The sequence below is a fragment of the Sarcophilus harrisii genome, chromosome 1 (genome assembly GCF_902635505.1).
Source record: "Sarcophilus harrisii chromosome 1, mSarHar1.11, whole genome shotgun sequence".
In the NCBI taxonomy this organism is placed as follows: domain Eukaryota; kingdom Metazoa; phylum Chordata; class Mammalia; order Dasyuromorphia; family Dasyuridae; genus Sarcophilus; species Sarcophilus harrisii.
This window is the reverse complement of record NC_045426.1, coordinates 358,493,715-358,516,656: the sequence shown is the minus strand read 5'-3', so window position 1 is coordinate 358,516,656 and position 22,942 is coordinate 358,493,715. Positions and strand designations below refer to the sequence as shown.

Genomic DNA, 22,942 nt, shown 5'->3' with positions numbered 1-22,942 from the left:
TTTACGGAAAATCTCTAGAAAGAGTTGTGTTATTGTTGTTTTCAACACCTCACTTTCCACTCTACTATAAACATCTTAAAGTGGATTCCAACTCCACAATTCTACTGACATACAATTTATGATTTTTTAAAAAAGCAATAGCTTCATCTCAGTCTTCATAATTTTTTGGTAATATATATTACTGACTATCCCATCCTTCTAAATGCATTCCACTTCTGAGGTTATCTGCAAAGATAATCTCTTAAAAATAAACTTTCTCTTATATGTCCATCTTTGGTTATTTCTCAAAAACATTAATGCATTAGGATGAAAAAGGAAAAGTTTAGTCAACACTGAACATAAATAGTCTATTACAATAGTGAACAAGCATGCCAAAAGTCATATATGAGCCGTTCATATTGAGGGTTCTTGAGGGTTCATACCAACTCATGGCCATATTCACTTTCTTCTCCCCACCATTTGAGACTAATTCCACATTTGACATTTAAATACCTACCATCTTTTAGATTTCGACCTAAATTCAAGAAATTCTCACTGGCTTGATATCCAGTCTTGAAATATTGTAAAGCCTTGGTATAAAAATACTAAGTATGTAGGCATTTCCAAACACACGCCTCCTTTTCCATGAATCCTTTTGTGATTTTCTCTATACCTGGTTGATCTTTCCTGGTTATACTTCACACAAGCATACTTTGAATCTTCATAATGTTTATATATTATATATATATATATATATATATATATATATATATATATATATTAATGTGTCTTACAATTGTCCTTTTGTGTCTCATGCCTTTCTTAAAATGTTAAGTTCTAAATGGCTTTTCTAGTTTTTTCTTCTTTTTTTTAAATCTACTCCAGCAAATAATGTAGTAGAAAGTACACAAAACTTAGTAGATTCTTCTTGAGCTTAATTATTACCTTTGGTACTTCTTACTTGGGCAAATTACTTAAGCTCTAATAAGATTCAGTTTTCTTATCTAATATCTAGAAGATTTTACTTATATGAAATGAAAGTCCAGTTACAGGTATATGTGCATTACTCTTTGAGAAGTTCATAAAAATCCTTTGACTGTCTAGGGACAATACTGAAAATATTTCATTTCCTCCTTATGACTATCTCTAAATTTAAATGAGCAATATTTTGCACTTATGCATGTTTCTTGAATATTTAGCTTATGAAATTTCGAGCCTATAACTCCTCTGTCTTTTCCAATGACTTTGAGTTTGGTACAATACAATAAGATAAAACAAATCTATTATGGTATGATGAATATGGAACTATGGATAGAAGAATTACACATGTTTAATCTATATCAAATTGATTGCTGTTTTGGAGAAGGGTGCTGGGGAAGGGAGGGAGAAAAATTTGAAACACAAGGTTTTGCAAAGGTGAATGTTGAAATCTCTTTGCATATATTCAGAAAAATAAAATACTCTTAAAACAAATAAATATATTATGGTAATAGGAATATGAATTAATTTTCAATAAGCTGTACTTCTTTGTAGGGAAAACAAATAATACTACAAATGATACTGCTAATTCCTTATGTCAAATATCTGACATATTTTGAGATTGATAAACATGTTTTGTTGAATTAATTTTATATTAGTCAATCCAAATTATTCTGAATTTTCTAGAAAAGAAATAATTTGTTCAGATCTCATTCAATATAGTAAAACACATAAGCATGCATGCATTAATTAACACACATAGATTTTACTAAATGGTAGGAATATTTATAAATTATTAGTTCAGATACATTCATCATAATTGAAGACTATGACTAGTAGGTTATACATTTATTATGTGTAGTCACTTTGAAAAAGTGTATCCTCAGTGCTTTATATGATATCTTGCATAAAGAAGGCCTTTAATAAATGTTAGTTGAACTATGCCTCTTGGTAATTTACTGATATATTTTAAAATTTTGCCTTAACTGTGTTTAGTGACATGCAATATGCGAGTGTTAGCTGTTCTTTATTATTATTATTATAGCTTTTTAATTTACAAAACATGTGCATGGGTAATTTTTCAACATTGACCATTGCAAAACCTTCTGTTCCAACTTTTCCCCTCCTTCCCCCTCCCACCTTCCCTAGATGGCAGGTAGTCCAATACATGTTAAAAATGTTAAAATATATGTTAAATCCAATATGTGTGTGTGTATATATATATATATATATATATATATATATATATGTATATATATAGTTATCTTAGTTAGCTGTTCTTAGAGAAAAAGACCTTTCCATTCCCTCTCCTCCTCCCCCCCTAATTTGTTTATGACCATTTACTGTTTTATTCAGGTGCAAAACAAAGAATTATACTACAGATAATTTGGTGAAAAAAATCTGGGGATAAGGGTGTCCTAAAAAACTACCAGAAAGCATTTTGAAAATTGAACACTTTGTATAAAGGTTTAAAATATTTTCCATATACTACGCTGAAAAGTACTCTTTTTAAGTATCCACTTATAAACCATGTTATGCTAATTAGTACTGTTATTATGCAAATTTTAGTAGACTCTGGACTGACCTACACAGAAAGACTACAGATTTGACTTTGAGCAATGAGCCAGTATATTTGTTAATTGATTTCTTTCAGATTTCACCCAGTGGTAGGTCCAGCAGAGATATAGATTCCTACTTTAAATGGAGACCTAAATGATGAGAAGGGAATTAGAGGTGTGGATGGAATTAAGTTTTACTGATCAGTCTGTAGTGTTGGAGGGAAGATGGGATTAAGGTAATCAAGGATATCAATATTTTTTTCCAAGTATTGGACCATGATAATTTTGCTTGTAGATATCAGGTAAACATAGAGAATTGAATCTATTTGTTTCTCTGATTCATGGAGTAATTGTGGCATTCCTCTAATGTCTGCACCACAACCTTGTTAGCAAAAACATCTATATTTACATAATGAAAAAACAACAACAGATCTAGGAAGGGAGAGGAAAAATAAGAACAAGACAGAGACAGAGAAAGAAAATTGTGAAGGGCAGTTTTCAAAAGCTTCTGTCTCATGGTGAGATATGAAGTAGATCTAAGCCAGGTCCTTGATCATATCTCTTGCTATTCCCATGATTCAATAATAAGACTAGCCTAGATGTAGAAGAGTAGATTTTCATGTGAAAGGGATCTGATCCAACCCCCCTCTCCACCCTTGCAGGTGAGAATCTTTTCTATAACTTCCCTCACTGAGATTTCCTCACTTTTATGTCATGATTTCTAGGATTTTTTTTTTTCACTGTAGAATAGAAACCCCCTTCTCATGTAGATATGATAAGTTAAATATTTGGCTCAATGAAAATATATCAGACGTAGTTCAGACAATTGCTTTCTTTGTAGCAAATATTTGTTTTTTTCCCCTTGTAACTGTCTTCATTAGTGAATATTTCTGTGTTCCCTATGACCCCACAATATTTGTCTGAGTATTACTTATTTAGCTTAAATAATTAATCAAAAACACATGTTTTTAATATATACATATTGTAATTGTGTTTCATCTAAACTACCATCCTTTTCTTTGTTTCCTAGGGCCATTGCGATTTCTTTCTCAAACGGAATCTGTCACAGCCTTCATGGGGGATACGGTATTACTAAAATGTGAGGTTGTAGGGGAGCCTATGCCAACAATTCATTGGCAGAAGAACCAAGAAGACTTGATTTTGAGTCCTGGTGATTCTCGGATAGTTATATTGCCCTCCGGAGCTTTACAGATTAGTAGACTTCAACCAGGAGACAATGGAATCTATCGATGCCATGCCAGAAACCCAGCTAGCTCAAGAACTGGAAATGAAGCAGAAATTAGAATTTTATCAGGTACCTTATTTTTTCTTCCTCAGACACTTATGAATTTTATTCTCTGGAAGTTTCCTAGTGTAAAGTTGTACAACTCACCCTAGTTTAATGCTGAATATTCATATGTAATTGTCAACATATCTATTTAGAGCCATTATTTATGTATTGTTTTTGGCCAAGTTTCCATTATAGTTTTTTGATGGACTTTTTCATCTATTGCAAATCAAGATTTCTAGAAGCACAGTGTGTGTGTGTGAGAGAGAGAAGGGGCGGGGGAGGGAGAGAGGGAGAGAGAGAGAGAGATTAGTTTCTTTATTCATTTGGGAATGGGGAGGGGAGCCCTTGTCAAAGAACTTTACAGTAGTCACATCTTCTCCAACTATCATATAGCTAAAGCCAAAAGGGATCTTTTCATATAATTCAGCCTCCTCAATTCAGCATATTTCAAAGCAGTTATAATTTATATTATAATACTAAGTATGGGCAGGGTTAAGGTAATATTTTTCTTACCTGATTAAAAAAAAAAAAAAAACTGAACCAGAAAGGCAATATGATAATAGATAGAGACTTAGTTTCCAAGTCAAGAAAACCTGGGTTTGAATCATTCCTATGATACATCCTAAATTTATTACCTTAAGAAAAATTACTTAATTTCTTTGTGACCAGTTAACTTTTTAAGGCTTTAAATTGTGGGTCAACATTGACATAATTTCCTCATTGGGAGTTCCTTAAACCAATGAAATCATAGATCAAGTCCTATTTTAAAAACATAAAGAAAATCCACAATAAGTATTTAGAGAAGGGCTAATTTGAAAATTCTCCAAATAGTCTTTCATTGTTAGGCAGAAAGCTAAAATGAGAGGGAAAAAAGACTTGTGTGTATATATAAGCCAAAAAAGTTATTAAATTCAATCAGTTTCACCTTTACCTGAAACTTTTATCTATATAGGACAAATGGTAAAGCTATTTTGATTTAATTGAACAGGGGGGTGAATTAATTGATAGGTCAGTTCTATCAGGTAAGCAATTTGCTTTGGGATTAAAAAAAAGAACAGTTAACTAGCCTGATTTGTATGACTTTTTTTTTTTTGGTCATAGTTATATAACTAATCATACATCTAACAAAACAAAACAAAACAAAAACATTTGTTTATTATTGTACCAAATAATTGGTTTAATTGAATCAGGTAAATTAACTCAATTATGAGTTAAATTGTCTACCTTTCAGGCTTGTTTCTGTTGGTTATCTAAAGTTAGCTTACAAACATTAAAGTAGTTGTGAATTATACTGGAAATTCATAACTATAGACATTATGTAAAAAGAAATTAAAATCAAACTAGAATTAGCCACAACTCAGAACTGGTCAACTCTTAGAACCAAGGATACATCTGAGTTGTTCACAGGAATATTTTGATAAGTGATTAATAAAATAGTTAATAAAATAAATAGGCATTACATACTTTAAGTTTAATCAGCATTATTAACATTCTATCACCTTTTTAAGACTTGATTATCAAAAAACAACTAAGTAAGCCCTGAGTTGTGATTTCTAATATATAAGTACTAACATTGAAAAATTAATAATTAACTCTTGGGAGTCTATTAAAAAGGGCATCAAACCCCTGTTGAATATATGGTCAGATTATGATGTTAATGTGAGGGTACAATCTTAATACCTACAATGGATTCCATCCCAGAGAATCAAGAGAATAATGGTCCCAAATTCACTCACAGGTGTGTGTTTTTTTGAATTGGCTAGCAAATGTGGTCTTATTTTATTTCTCAAGACAAAAATGATACTGTTCCTTAGAAAGCATTTAAAAAACAAATACTGGCATAGTGTTTTCTTAGTAATGCATCCATTTATGGCAAAGGGTAACCCTAGATATGTTTATTCTTTTTCTGATGTTAACAGACAAGTGCTGAAATGAATATCATAAGCTTTGTGAGGGAAATGCACATATGTGAAGGGGATAAATGTGCTATACCACATGACATGTTCTGCATTAAGCACTGGTAACATAAGGAGGAATGTTGGATCTCCTTGATCTCAATTAATATATAGTCTAGTTGGGGATACAGACATCATTTGTTAACTCAAAATGAAAAGGAAAAATTTAATAATGTAATGAGTAGTGGCCATGGTGCAGCAATCAGAAAGCTGACCTTGAAGCCAAAGATATCTGAGTTCAGGACCATCCTCTGACATACAGTGACCAAGTGGCCCTGGATAAATCATTGGAACTCTCACTGTTTTCTAAGACAATGAGTTTCAGAAAAGCTGCTGACTTACATTGGAAAAAGAAGTTTTCTCACTTTCTCATTTGGTTCAGTTCCCTAAACAATCAAATTATTGCCTTAGTCCCTGGTACTAAGTACATATAATATTGTTCAGATAATATATTTTGGAGGAGTCGGGAGAAAAGTTATTGGGGTAAATGGCGTGATAAAGATTGACTATAGTCCTCAAAGGACTTTCCTTGGAGTCAAGAGTAATGGGCAGAACCAGAGCTAAGTAAAGGGGTAGTATTTGAAAGTTAAAGTAGAATATGAAACCATATGATCCAGAGACCAGTTGTGCTGAGTATCTTCTATTCAACATTATTGCTCATACTTGGTTACTTTTCATTCCTTTTCTCTGTCAAACTAATAAATTTCCTTGGGAAATAATAAATTTCTTAATTAAATAAATTTATTTGGTAATTATGCATGTATAGATTCATTCACTGTGAGTTTTAAAAAACTATGTATATATATTTATACATATATACAATACAAATGCATATATGTATATATTTATATGTATACAATTAATTTTTTAATGTGATATTTTCAAAATTCTTATTATATACATGCTATGCAATATAAAATTAAGTACCATATAATTGCATATGGACAATGTTATTATTAAATTGTGATAGCAATTTTCCAAACCATCATATTGTATTTATATTTCTATAAAATGTAACATGTATCTCATATGTATTTTATTCAATTAGTTTTTATGATTAACTATTATTAAAATATGATAATAAATTTCAAAACCCTTACACACAATGCTTAGAATAGTCTATCATCTTGCTATTGATAATCATACTCTATGAATTTTCTTTATTTTTCTTTATGTTATATATGACATAGTGAATAGAATGCTGAAATTGAAGTGAAGAAGACATGAATTTAAATCTAGTCTCATATATTTACTAGGTATGTGTCCCTGCACAAGTCATTTAAATTCCATCTGCTTCAGTTTCTTCAACATTAAAATAAGGCTAATAATATCATCTACCTCCCAAGATTGTTGTGTGTGTAAAATGAAATAATATTTGTAAAACAAAATGATAGTTATTTTTATTGCTATATGATAGTGCTTCTTATTTACCAGGCTAGTTTCAAGGTAGTTTCCCTGACTCTACTATAGAGAAAAAACTCCTAGGCAAGAATTAAGTACCTCTCCTATTTTCATACCTTGTGGATAGGCTTCTATGTTACTGAGACCACGTTGGGTCCTTTAAAGGCAAATAAAGTATTTTTAAGCCACATATTCACCTTATGTGCATGAAGCAAGGAAAATACAAACAATTTTATTTGGGGATATGTCACTGATAACATTTTCCAAATCCTCTCATTGGTTCAAGTTTTTCATACACATTAAATTAATATTGGAACACAAGATTAAAATGCATAAACGAAGCAATAGTTAGCATCTAAGGTTTCATAAAACTAAGGAAGGCCTAGGATTTGAGCAGGAATTTGTAGGAAAAAAATGTTAATCTTGTATCTATTTCATATATTTAGGTAAGAGACTGTCACTAATTTGAACTTGGGAACTTGACTGTATGATCCAGATAGGTAGGTAAGATAAATAGGTAAATATTAGTTGACATTTACAAAGGGCTTTAAGGTTTTCAAATTGTTGACACACAATATCTATTTTGATTCTCACAATAACCTTGTGATCTGGATACCAATTACTATTATTATAGCCAATTTATCAATGAAAAAAACTGAATCTCAGAAAAGTGAAATAATATTGTCATTACCATGCAACTAGTATGTATTGGAGTAAGAAATCCTTACTCACATCTTCATAAAGTGCTGTTCACACCAGTATACTCACCTTGCACACTGTAGTAAAATAACTTGAACAAAATAAGATACACACATACACACACACACACACACACACACACAGAGACAAAATTGTCCCCATATATAAATGAATCACATTCATATTCCACAGTGTCCAATCATGAGATTCTTACGAATTCTTAACCTTAGTCTTTGGTAGTTGAAACCTTTCTACTCATTTATAGGTTTGTAAAGATTGCCTTATAGACAATTGACAACCATTATTTACTTACACTGTTTAGCCAATGACAGAATAGCAATATTTAATACTACTTTTTTTGTCCTAACAATAAAATATCAACTAAAGAAATTTCTACCATGCAAACATGATTTTATTCAATTCTTTTATACTTGTCACTGGTTACAAAGAATCTGGTGTAGTATTTCTTTATGTATTATCCCACTAATGAAACAAATCTATCCAATTAGGTAGCAAGCCTAGGCTTAAAAAAAAAAAAAAACAGATTTAATAAATTAATTGGGATTACTGGGAGCTCTCCCTCTCCCTCTCTCTCCTCCTTCCCTTCCCCCTCTCCCTTTCTCTTTCCCCCTCCCTCTCTCCCTCTCTCTTTCCCCCCACCCCCCCCTCTATCTATCTATCTATATATTGTGAGTAGTCTGGGGAAGGTTATAGGAAGTGAAAAAAATCAGCATAAATAGAATCAAAGCCCCAAATACAATAGTTATCATCTAGAGGTATTATTAACAGACTAAATAAACAATTCTGACAGTTTATTCCACTTAAAACATTTTAGAGGTTATCATGTAGATCAGTCATAAGCTGTTCATTAAAAAATTAGTTTTAGTATTTGGTATTTCCTGTTACTTACTAAACTCATATATGTATTTGTGTTTGTGGGTATTTCTAAACTGAACAGGCTCAAATTGAATAGAAAGATGCCACCTCCAATGAACTAATGAATTTTTGGAGGGAAGGATAGGTGTCTTTTGTGTTTGTTGTTGGTTTTAATTCCTACATCAAATGTATTCATGCTCTAATTGGGACAAGAGATAACTGATCTTAAGCAGAAACTACCTGCTTAGCAATCCTTTGCCTGGATTTCTATAATAATGTCCTGGCTTTTTTGCCTTACTCTAAAGTCTCTGTCATTTCAATCCATTTTTGTCACTGATGCCCATTTTGTCTTTCCAAAGCTTAACTCAGATTTTGTCACTATCCTACTCAAAAATATTTGGTAATTCCCCATCAATTCATGGACAAAGTTCAGATTCTTATCTGTGAAAACTTTTTCATATACCTTCATGTCATTTAATATACCTTTATGTCATACAAGTAAAATGATATATCCACTCTTCTCTAAACATGTAAAGATAGGTAGATAGATAGACAGACAGATCTATACATATATATGGAAAGAGACAGGCAGAGAGACAGAAATAGAGAGGCAGAAACAAAGAGATATAGGGAAAGAGAGAGATAGAGAAAGAGAGATAGAGAGACAGAGATAGAAAAAAGATAGGGACAGGGAGGGAGAAACTGAGAGAGGAGGAAGGGAGGGATCAAGAGAAGGAAATAGAGTGAGCTAGAGAGTTTATTTTGTGTGTTTATTCATTCTGGGAATAAACTTCCTTTACCAGGCAGTAGGCAATAGAACAGCATATTACTGTGGTGGGTAAAGTGTTAGAGCTGGAGTCAGGAAAACTTGGGTTCATATTTTGTCTCAGACACTTACTAGCCATACTACCATGTCAGGATCAACTTCTTAATTCATCAACTAAAAAATGAGGCAGTAAAAATCAATGACCACCACAATCCCTTCCAATCCTAAATCTAGGATCTTGTAATGCTGTGATCTGTCATGCAAAGCTGAGTTCACATGCCTCCTCTTTTTAGGGACTTTAGCAAATCTGCACATTTAAGTAGATACACACTTTTCTGAACCTTTTTCTTTATTAGTTACCTCTATATTTGGTTGTAAAATTCATTGTCTAACCAAATGACTACTTTTCTATTTGCAAATAAAAAATAATAAACTTCACACTTATTAAAATATTGCTTTTGATTACTTTATTGCTTTCATTTAAGACATATAATTTCCTCTGCCAATTGTAGCATTGAGTATTTGTCAGGCACTTGATGTACAGCAGTACAGAACAGGCTGCAAAGAATAGGGAGACATGCACTTAAGAACTCTCCCTTTTATTTGATGATCTTACAAAGATGTGCATAGATCAGGGTATGTAAGGTGCATGTTGTCATTTATATTTCTATAAGATGGGTCCAAGACCATTATGTGACTGACATCGATTTTTCATTTCTGTCATTTGTGTTTACCATTTGTCTGCTTTAGAATGCTAATGAGTTGTTCCAGTCTGTCAGCACCTAATTTCAGTACCTGGTTAAATTATAGAAGATTGTTAATAAATATGTGGTTTTCCAAAAGGATTGACATTTTTCTTATTATTGGGATTATGTGCTCCTTTTCAAAGCTAGGAAAAATAGTAAATAATTTAATTTGTCTATTAATATTCTAAAAATGTTTGAATAAGAAGATTTACATATAACTAACACACTAGGAGTCTTTATGATAAATGTAGTAAAATATTCAGTTTTTCCATGCAGAGAATAGATTTAATTGAAGAAATATTTTAAATGATTACTTTATACAGAGGTATATGGTAGGAAGAGGCAGGAGATACAAAGTTTAGATAATATGGGAGTCTTAGCATTTATTGGGATAATCACCAGTAGAAATGTGCCATACCAAGTGTGAATATCTGAGTATTTGCTATTACTGATTGGGAAAGCATCAATAAGAGCTTTCTGGACAAATAAAACTAGATTAGACTCTCACAATTGGTAAGATTCTACCAAAAGAAAAGTTGAAGCAATAGGGAAGAAAGAATGTACTGGTGATTTTAGAGAGTTTCAAATATTAAGCTAAGGAATTTGTACAATGCCTGGGCAAAAGTCATTAAAGTTTTTGTGCAAAGAGTGACTTGACCGTATCTACTTATAAAATAAATGTGATAGTAGTATGGAGAGTTAAATGAAGGCAAGGGAGAGTAGATACTTGTGAAAAGGTTCTTGAGATTAGTAAAGTGATAGTAATAGAAATAGAGCAAGGAATGAGTGTGAAATATATTTCTGACATAAAATCCACAAGTCAAATAATTGACTATATCTGAGAAGTGAGAGAGAGGAAATAGCCAAATAATATAAAACTTTTAAAGAGGGAAGCCAGAAGGATGGTAATGATGGTACCTTTAGTGAAGTCAGAAGGAAGACTAGTTGTTGTTGTTTGTTTGTTTTTGTTTTTGTTTTAAAGTGGAAATTTGGGCAAATTGTTTGAAGTTCTTATTGGTGATATACTATTATAAAGATATACTGTAGTTGGTTGGAAATATTGTGGAGTTTGAATTTGAGGTAAAGGCTAGAGAAAAAAGATCTGTTTCTTGTTATTTGGCTAAAAGTAATGTTGAAAATATCTGATTGAATAATTGCTTAGGAAGGGAATATATAGAGAGAAGGGGAAAAAAGGCAGAATATAAAAAACTTTTAGGATGAGAAAAAGGATGCTGAGACAGTGGTAGAGAAAAACAACAATGGAGCAAGACAGAAGGAAACCATTAAGAGCATAGCATTTCAGATTAATTAGTTACTGACCAATATATTCTGTGGAATAATTTTCATGCAAACTTTTATTTATGATGAATAACTAGTTAATGTTTTTCAATAGTTCATATCAAAGGACATGCATTATGACAATGGAGTCTACTTTATTCAGCTATAATAAAGTTGAAGTGCCAAGTAGTAGATTGGGTTGTTGAATTATCAATCTGATTTGACTACATGATTGCTAAAATAATAACAATATCCATTTAAAATTCTATTTCAGGTTTCTTTATAGCAAAATTGAATTTATTTGATCATTTGGTGATCTAATCTATTGTTCTACCTGCAATCCATTAAATTTGAATTCTTTTACTTTTGGCGTTACTAGGTTTTTTTTTTATAGTTTATTTTATTACTGAAAATCATTTTACATACATTTTTACTGAAATGATTCTAGGTTGGTATATTGCTTAATAAGAATATATTTTCTGCTTTGCCTTTATATTTTTTGACTGTCTTTTTCTCTCTCTTATTCTGCTGTAGATACACATTTTTATTGATTAAGTGATTTAGTTTTAGAGACTTATCTAGGGGAATAAAGAGATAAAATAATTTGTCCAGAGCTACAGGCACTATATGTCAGAGATAGAACTAGAACTTTGGCCTTCAAGGTTTGCTTCTATTTACTATACCACACTGCTTCACCCACCCACTTATTGTCTATTTTTCTCTCTCTTTTTTTTTTTTTTGCACCTTTTTTGAGGCCAAATTTAGTCATTATAATTATACAACATTTAATTCCATTTTTTTCTTTCAATTTATATTTGTACAATGTACTCCACCCACCCACAAACACACAGTTTTCTGATTTTGCTTGTCTCACTTTGTATTAATTCATGTCATCCTATGAGTCTTTCTGCTCTTAATAGACATCTTTTTAAAACTGTACAACAATATCCCATTACATTAATATACTCCCCAAATAGATATCTATTTGTAAAAATGTTTGCTATAAATGTTTTATAATATGACATTTATTTTTATTACTGAACTCTTTAAGTATGTACTTAGCAGTAGGATCTCTGGGTCAAAGGATATGAGACTCTCATTTACTTTTTTTATTTTTAACAGTAGCACATACTTTTTAAAGTATTCCATACTACCTTTTGATTGTAAACTTTTCTTTTGATATGACTGGTTAAATCCCTTAAAGGCTTATCTATAGTCATTAACTCCACTTTTTTTCTATTTACTCCTACCTTGACAATTTACACTTAACTTAGTTTGTTACCATCCCATCAAAACTGTTTTGTTAGAAATGTGATATAATACAAATAACATTTTACATATATGGAAACATGTACAACACACACACACACACACACACACACACACCCCTATGAGGATTCTTCAGAAAATTCCCTGTCCCTTTTTTAAAAAGAATGCTTGGGATTATGCATCATCATTTGTGCATTGGGCTGGGGGAGATAGGGTAGGCTTCTTATTATGTGGATTAAATACAAATATTCTTTCATTTGATCCTTACAACAACCATGTATAATAAGTATTTTTGTAATATGCATTTTATAAATGATAAAATTAAAGCAAAGGTTAGGCAACTTACTTACTATCTTCACACAGCTAATAAGTGGCAAAAGCCAAATTTCACTTCAATAAGTCTGACACCAAGTCCAGTACTTTAATCCAATCTATCCTCTAGCTGACTCTAGGTATGAGGTACCTTTTAAGTAAGACCTGGAATTTATTTCAACACCATGATATTTATAAAATTCTTTTTGCACATATACATAAATTGGAAAACTTTTTAGATAGCCTAAACTAAATTTAACTCCTCAAAATGGCAACATTTGGTTTCTAAAAGTTTATTATCAGAAGGAACAAAAATAGCCTATAAATACATTTTCTTCAAAACTAGTGACAAAATAAAATTGATATCAAAAAATTTGCTGCTGAAACAGAAGAGCTATAGACATATGCTGAAAATAAGAATAGACTAAACAGTTTGTTTCTAATTTTATGTATATATGATGTGTGTGCACATATACATACATATTTATATAATAAATTTTAAGTATTATGCATATATGAATTTATATATAACACATACAATTGATTATACATGCATATATATTATATATTCACATATATCCTACAAATAGCACACAATGTCTTTGTCTCTCTGTCTCTGTCTCTTACTCTTTCTCTCTGTCTCTGTCTCTCTCTCTCTCTGTTTCTCTTTGTCTCTGTCTGTCTCCATCTCTCTCTCTGTTTCTCTTTGTCTCTGTCTGTCTCCATCTCTCTCTCTGTTACTCTCTGTCTCTTTGTCTCTGTCTGTATCTGTCTGTCTCTGTCTCTGTCTCTGTCTGTCTCTCTCTTTCTCCACATGTGGGGGGAAAAAAGGAAACAATTACAGATGTAGAAATAATCTAAGTGACAGCATGTCACTTTTTATATTACACTCATGTAAATAAGCTAGCTAAATAACCATAGGATGATGACCAATCACTATGAAAAAACTACTCCTGTCTGCCTCTCTCTTTATAGTTACTTGGTATAGAACCATATTGGAGGATTCTCCCTCCCCTCCAGCCCTACTTCTTTATTAAATAAAGATGCTTGGGATTCTGCTGGATGGTTTTCTGATGAAAGTACTGATGTACAGGAAGGTACATCATGGTGTTTGCTTCTCTGATCATTTGTGAAAATGCCCATTGGCACCCACAGACACATGGTAATTGCTAAATTTCATAATATGGGCCTAGATAGGGAATGATGTGAGAGAGCCAGCAGGTGAATGGTAGGCTAACTTGCATGCGGACCGAGGAAACCGGCTCTGTGGAGTTAAATTAATTTGTAACTCTCCTGCCTGGAAAGAAATCAAAGAGAATGCTCCACAGTAGCCTGCAGTGGCCTTTCCTTTTCAATTGAAAACTTGTTTGATATTCCATTGTGGCATGACTTTAATAACAAAAACTGAGGAGTGAACGATGTTGGAAAACAATTTTTCCACTCAAGGAAACCACAAGAATGAAAGGGATTGCATGTTACTACTGAAAAGTCCTGTTATTTGAAGAATGCTGCAAGTTTGGAGGAGGACATGGGCTATGGTTCCCTTCTTTCAGATTCAGTACCAGACACTAAACTTCTGGACCTTCGAATATGAACCTGAGGACATGTTCAAGAAGTGCCCCGTTCATGTTCCAGTATAAGTGGGGGAGGCTGGTAGGGAGGGAAAAGTAGGAAGACATGTCTTTTTGAGACACTTTGAAGACTTGGATTGTTAAACAGAGAAGGCCTTATCAATAGCTAGTGAATTTGTCAGGCTATTCATTTCAGAATAATGATCTAAACAGTGGAAATAAAAAAGAAGAAAAAGAACTTTCTATGTATATATGTTCATATATATATTTATATTTATATATATTTATAATTCAAGAAAGTCTCATACAGAGAGACACAGAGAGGGAGAGACAGAGAGAAAGAATTTAATGATTTAAAACCTCATGTTAAAATATCCTCCAGCAGAAAAGTAACTGATGTTGTGGGTGCTGTAGAAAAATTGCTTTCATGAGTCTTAGTTTCTGTAACATTTTTCTTTTAGTTAATTATTATTTATTAATATTTGTACTTATCACAGTCTATCAATAAGGCCAAACCAATGTTGAATTTCCATGGGGGGGGGAAAAGGCAGTAAGTTCCTCTAGGATAATTATATTTTTTAATGTATTCTGTTTACTGAGAGATCAGTATCACATTAATATCTGATTTCTCTATCTTTGTTCACATATAATTTAGAAGAGGATTAGTTCTACTGCATGAGGTATAACAATGAGATCAGGTCAAGGAATTAGACTAGCCTTTCCTCCCAAACAGGAAAGCTAAATTGGGATTTAGTATTTAGAACTGAAATCTCTTTTAATCAAATTTAGAAAGAAGGGGTACCTTGAGAAATCCAATTACATCAGATTCATATTAAAGAAATCCATTTGATATCCTTTTTTAAAGTATAAAGCTGACACAGTTGGAAAAGCCCACTTCTGCCTGATTTTAAGTTGATGAGCAAATTTATATTAACAGACTATATTGTATTATGATCTTATATGCTTTCAAATGGGCTGCAAATCTATTGACTAGGAGAGCAGCTCATATTCTAGTGTCCTTTTTTAGGAGCCAGAACTGTCAACCCTCATCACTTAGTTTTGTCACAAGAGAGGATTAAAATTGTTTTGTTTATTCAAGAGATAAATCCCCATCTTCTTCCAAGTTGATAGAGGTAGCCTTGCCTCTTATCCTTATTCCTATTACTAATTATTAAGTACTAAATACAATTGAAAGTCATTCTGCTGAAAAACATTTGTTTTAGAGATGGAGATTCTGGCCTCATAGATCCATCACAAAGATGTACATGCACACATTAATTAAGATATATCTCTAATTCTAAGATTTTTTAGAAATACAAATCTTTCTACCTACTTCAGAGAAACCTTGTTGAAGATTAAGGAATTCCTTAGCCCAGAGATTCTAAAATCTTGGAAGAAGTGTGACTGGAGGTCATTAAATCAAGAAAGAAGGCTGAAAGAGTTTTAATAATTGTCACCCCATAGCTACCTAGCAATTGGCTAATGGCTTTCCCAAATAGAGGGAGATACATACTTAAAGGAGATTTCATTGCTTGCAGGAAGATAGCAAAAGAAAACCTTCACTTTTCAGGTGAAGTTGCTTAGTCACTTTTGGGTAGTTCAGCAAGATGTCCATACTTGATGATTTGGTATAAGAATGTCTTAACTTTGTAGGAAACATGGTATCACCTCCCAAGGTCAAATAGTTTTTGGAAAAATGTTTCCCTGTAGTTAATCTCACCAGATTATTTTGAAGGGAAAGGAATTAGTTAATGTCATCAAAATACCTGATTAGAACCAGAAATGAGATAGAATCTGACGGATTTTGTCATTTTTTTTATTTTTAAACAGTGCTGAAGGATGCATTTCTTTGACTTCTAAGGCTACTATTTCTGGGGAGATGTATATTTCCTCCACCAGAAGAATGTAAAACACAATTTGATTTTTTGTCACATTTGAAAAAAATTATTCAGCAATATTACTTTAATAATGATGACATTTGTAATGGAGTGAGTCAGGGGCACCTAGAGAGAGGACTGTGGGGACTTAGTATGGATCACAACACAGTATTTTCACTTATTTGTTGTTGTGTGCTTGCATCTTGTTTTCTCCCATTTTTTTCCCTTTTTGAACAGATTTTTCTTGTGTAGCATGAAAATTGTGGAGATATGTATAGAATTGCATATGTTTAATATATACATTGAATTGTTTGCCTCTGGGGAGGGAGTGGGGAGAAGGGAGAGAGAAAAATTTTGGAACACAAGGTTTTGCAAGGGTAAATATTGAAGACTATGCATGTGTTTTGAAAATTAAAAGCTTTATAAAAATAAAATAAAAAATAATCAATGACATCTCTTAAATATTCTTTTATTGTCCTTTTGCATTTAGCTTATTTTTTGCACAAACTGAAAGCAGATGTGAAAAGACAGAAAATGTCACATTTCTTTCACAAGATATACTTTAGAATAATATCAGTAATACCACTGTTAACTTCATCTGGTCTACAATGTTCTTTAATTAGTCTCTGTGAGTAGCTTATCAAACATTTCCTGAATGTTTATTAGCAACAGTTCCTGTGGGAAATACTCCTGTGTTTTGATTTATAGCAAACCCTTAGTGAATAGAATGAAGATGATAGAAAAGCTAATACTCATAGATTACATTAACAAAAAGTCAATGGACAAAAAATAAAAAGATATGAAAGGGTTGATTTACTATATCTGTGTTCAGTGGAGATCTATTTTTATGAAGAGCTCTAATAAGCTAGGGAATGTCCAAAAGAAAAGAATTAGAATGGCATAAGAACTCAAGTCCCTGCAATCTGAGGATCATTTGAAGGGACTGAGGAAGGTTGACCTGAATATGATAAAGGCACAGAAGGGATTGCTAATTGTCTTTCAGGTTTTATTTTGTTTTGTTTTGTAGAAGGCTCTGGTAGAAATGGGTTGATGTTTAATATGGTCCAGAAGACCAACCTAAACACTAGTTGCAAGTAACAAAGAGGTTTTTGTTCTATAAGAAAAAAATGGGTTACTTCAAGAAGTAATGATCTTGACATCCCTTGCAGTTTTCACATAGAAATTGGATTCACTAATTGCTTAAAATATCTTAAAATATCCCATCCAGGTATGGATTGGATAAATGGCCTCTGAGAATCTAACTCTAGCATTCTATGATTCTATATTATCAAATACATGGTAGAATCAAAATGTAAAACAAGCTTTAACTCCAGCCTCCTTGAATATCACTTTTCTCCTTTGTAAGGTTTTTTTCCCTATATTTCTCTATTTCATCCTCCCCCTGGCTTTCCAGAATCCCCATCTAGAGTGCATCACTTAGGCACTTTTTGCTGGGCAGTGATTCATGCTTTGAGGCTATTCATTTCCTATTTCCATCATCAAAAATTATATGTTCTTTGTCTTATTGTATCAATGATCTCCTTTTTAAAAGTTTATCTGTGACATATACTAATGCAAATATATGTTATGTTTAGTTAATAGGTACAGTGTGAATATGTTTTTGTACATGAAATGGTATTACTATTGGGTCTTGAAGGTATACTCTCTGTTATATACAATATTGCCAAAATATATTGAAATGAAAGTCAAGAAAATGGAGATGTAGAAAATGGAAAAATCTATTAGATTCTTACTTAAAATTTGGTGTTTTGATAGTTTCCCCCCACTTTATCTCATTGCTTTCCATCAATATATCTTTCAAGGATGGAATCCTTCAGATATATCATTTATCTTTGCAGTGTCTCCCACCACAATGATGACCCTGTCCTTTCCTTTCATAGATCCAGGTTTACACAGACAACAGTTTTTCCTGCAGAGACCTTCCAATGTGGTAGCTATCGAAGGAAAAGATGCCATTCTAGAGTGTTGTGTTTCTGGGTATCCTCCACCGAGTTTTACCTGGATTCGAGGAGAGGAAGTGATCCAAGTCAGGTATTTTAGATTTAGGAATTTTGTTTAATATTTGATATTGTTCCAATTTCTAAGACTATGAAACAAGAATGAAGAAGCCTCAGGATTGCTTAACAATACAATTCTACTTGAAAAACAGCAGAAATGGTTCCCACCTTATGATATTAATTCTTCTTGTGACATGAATTGGGTACCATTTCTGAAATATTTATTGACTATTGCATAGACATGATAGGTGATACCCAATCCTTGATTTGACCAAGAAGCAAAAAGTGATTTGCACAACAAAGATAAATGGAGTAGATTCTTAGTTTTCATGGCTACTTGTTTTTGAAATATTGATACCCCGGTATATGTTGAAGTACCTTTAGTGTGTCCAGTTATAATTCTAGTTATATTCAAATAATTTGGGCCACAGCTAGGTATGCCTTGTTCCATTTCATTTCTTTGGCAGTTGCATATAGTTATCCAAGGGAATAATTCACCCTGAATGCATTTTTTGGTCAATAAGACAGATGAATAAATTAAGAAAGATGAATGGTGCTTGTTCTAACATTTTTAAGATTGGGGCTTCAATTTCTACACTATTTCACCCAGTCCAATTTGAAACTGAGATTAGTTTGCTAGGTGTTGAAAGGTATTGATTGAATCACTAAATTCCTATGTTTCCCATGTTACAGGTCCAGAAAGTATTCTTTATTAGGTGGCAGCAACTTACTTATTTCCAATGTGACAGATGATGATACTGGGACATACACTTGTGTTGTCACCTACAAAAATGAGAACATCACTGCCTCCGCAGAGCTCACGGTATTGGGTAAGTGAAATACTCTAAATGCATTCAAAATATGTCTTTCAAAATATAATATTACTTACACTTTGTACATAACTATTTTCTTTATTTCTGAGTGTGAAATTGCTAAGTTCCATTGCTCCATATGTGTCCTTGCACTCATTTAATTAACTGTATCAAGGTTAAATGATTCATCTGATTTTTTTGCTAAGTAGATAAAGGTTCAAATAATTCTTCCTAACTCTAAGCATTGTCATTAAACAACTAGCCCACCTTGAATCAAGCTGTCTGTTCACCAGATTCATTGGGAGTGGGACTGGGGGAACCCAGTTATGGGTGTTAAAATATTATTTGTTCCTCAGAGAAAAACAAATCATCAGAATAAAAATTACACATTTGTAAATAAGAAGACTATATCTTCATGGCCCAAACTCACATAATTAAATCATGGCAGTCCTGTGGGACTGCCTATAAGCTTATTTTTGCTTACCAAAAGGAAAAAAAACCTCTTTCTATTTTTCTGAAGGTAGAGCACTAATTAGAAATAGAAATGAAGATCATTTTTTCCTCAGGAAGAAGCTAATTTATAGGATCTTTAAGGGAACCTTGAATAGACTTCAATTAAGTAACATTTTCAGTAAGACAGCAATGGTCATTTATGTAGGCAATAGTATTACATATACAAGGCTGACAATGACTTACCTGTATAACAATTCCTAATTTATAGACTTATAACGTGGATTGATGCTTTTAGTAGCTTAATGATGGATCATATAAGTTGGTAAAGATTCCTTAAAAAATATGAATTTCCTTTGTGGCTTCCAGTCAAAAAAAAACAAAAACCCCAGAGGTTTTAGCCATCTGATTTTATTATCTAAAAGATAGACATCTTTTTGCTTGCTGGAAAGGAGAAGAAAATAGTGGATTATTTAGAATGTATTCATTAATAGTTAACAATGACCAGCATTGTTGGGAATGAATGAATCAGCAGCTTCAGTGGCTGCTTCCAAAGCTCTCACACCACAGATGGTAAGATGGTTAAGCAACTGGTCAGAAGAAGATTTTGCAGGGAGTCTTTTTGCTAGCACTGCGAACAGTACACTCTTGTTTTGCCTATATTCTGATACAGGCTGCAGCTCTGATAGCAATCCCAGAACAAGGAGGAGCCCTAGCACATCAGTGTTTTTAACTGATCATTGTGGAGCAAGGACCCTCATCATAGTTTTAAGACAAAAAAGAACACTTGTGGTGGCTCACAGAACAGAGCACCGGCCAGGAGAGTAGTAAACATGCTTCTTAGATTATACCATTTTGAAAGAACCGAAAACTTACAGGTCCCTAGGAGAATCATAAAAATAGCTATACAAAATTCCTGAGGCTTGTGATTACATGTTCTCCACCTTGAAAGCAGAGGCCCATTATAACAATGAGTTAAAAATCAAGAAATACATTGGGGGAATGACCAAACCACAGAACTAATTCTAATTATAGAAAGTTCTTGTAGTGAAAAGGAAAATCAAAACATACACAGATAGCAAAATCACAATTCCTACATTCAACACAATCCTATGTCATGTCATGGAAGAGCTCAAAATAGATTTGAAAAATTAAATAAAAAAGATAGAGAATAAATGAGAGTGATGTGAGAAAATCATGAAAAACAAATCAATATCTTGGTAAAGGAGACACAAAGAAATACTGAATAAAAATAGAATAGGCCTAATAATAAAAAGAGATACAGAAATGTAGTGATGAGAAGGATGACTTGAAAAGCATAACTGGAAAAATGGAAAAATGTTATATAAAAATTTACTACAGAAAATAAGTCCTTAAAAAAAAATTGACCAGAAGGAAAAAGAGGCACAAAAATTTACTGAAGAAAAGAACTCATTAAAAATAGAGTTGGCCAAATTGAAAACTTAGTACAAAATCTCACTGAAGAAAATAATTACTTAAAAATTAGAATTGATGAAATAGAAGCTAATGACTCTATGAGACACCAAGAAACAATAAACCAAAGAATGTGAAAGGAAAAGAAGATAATGTAAAATATCTCATTGAAAAAGCAACTAAGGGATAATTTAAAAATTATTGAACTTCCTAAAAGCTATGATGAAAAAAGAAGCCTAGACATAATTTTTTTCTTTTTATTATTGTAGTGATTTTATTTATTTTCTAATACACATTACTTTATGTTGAGAGAGAAAAATCAGAGGAAAAGGGAAAAATCCATGGGAGAGATTAAAAAAAAGAAAGAAAGAATTAAACATAGCATATGTTGACTTTTAGTTGTTAGTTGTTGTTGTTGTTGTTGTTTTCTGGATACAAGTGGCATTTTCTGTACAAAGTCTAGTGGGATTACTTTGGATCACTTAACTGAGAAGAATCAAGCTTTTCATAGTTGATCATCACACATTCTTATTGTCATTGTGTACAATGAATTCCTGGTTTTGCTTGTTTCATTCACTATCACTAAACTAATGAGTTTTCCAGGTCTTTCTCTATAATCACTTTGTTCAAAGAACCACAACTTGTTCAAACATTAGCCAATTGATAGGCATCCATTCATTTTCCAATTTTTTACTGACACAAAAAGAGCTGCTACAAATATTTTTGCACATGAGTCCTTTTCCTTCCTTTATGCTTTCCTTAGGAATACAGAGCCAGTGATGGCACTGCTAGGTCAAAGGGCATGCACAGTTTAACAGCTTTTGGGTATAGTTCCAGATTGCTTTCCAGAATGGTTAGATCCTTTCACAACTCCACCAAAATGCATTAGTTTCCCAGTTTTTCCACATCCCCTCCAACATTCAGCACTATTTTTTCCTATCTCAGTCAATCTAAGAGGTATGAAGTGATACTTCAGAGTTATTTTAATTTGCATTTTTCTAATCAATAGTGATTTAGAGCTTTTTTTCATATACTATAAATGGCTTTAATTTTGTCATCTAAATATTATCTGTTCATATTCTTTGACTTCATTAATTGGGGAATGACTTGTATTCTTTATCCATATGACACAGTTCTTTATATATTTTAGAAATGAGACTTTTATCAGAAATACTGACTGTAAAGATTTTTCCCAGCTTTGTACTTCCCTTTAAATCTTCTTTCTGTTGGTTGTGTTTATGCAAAAACTTTTTAATTTGATATAATCAAAGCTGTCCACTGTATCTTTCATAATGTTCTCTTGTTCTTCTATGGTCATAAATTTCTCTCTTTTCCAAAGATCTGATAGGTAAATTACCCCTTGTTCTGTTAATTTGTTTATGGTATCCTCCTTTATGCCCAAATCATGTATCCATTTTGACCTTTTTTTGGTATGGGGTGTGAGATATAGGTCTATGCCGATTTTCTGACACATTATTTTCCAGTTTTCCCAGCAAATTTTTGTCAGAGAGTTCTTATTCCAGAAGCTGCAATTTATCAAATACTAGATTGCTATAGACCTTGATTATTATGTCATATGTATCTAATCTATTCCACTGACCTACTACTCTATTTCTTATCCAGTACCAAATGGTTTTGACGAGTACTGTTCCATGATATAGTTTTAAGTTT

General features: G+C 32.4%; 1 protein-coding gene across 1 annotated transcript in view; it reads left to right on the top strand.

The window, feature by feature from the left end:
• Nucleotides 1-22,942, top strand: part of DCC (DCC netrin 1 receptor) — a 1,389,687-nt gene that overhangs the window by 627,760 nt on the left and 738,985 nt on the right. Inside the window, exons 3-5 of the mRNA XM_031946063.1 lie at nt 3,547-3,831; nt 18,459-18,609; nt 19,269-19,405. Coding sequence (XP_031801923.1) covers nt 3,547-3,831; nt 18,459-18,609; nt 19,269-19,405 — 573 coding nt within the window. The remainder of the gene's footprint in view (nt 1-3,546; nt 3,832-18,458; nt 18,610-19,268; nt 19,406-22,942) is intronic.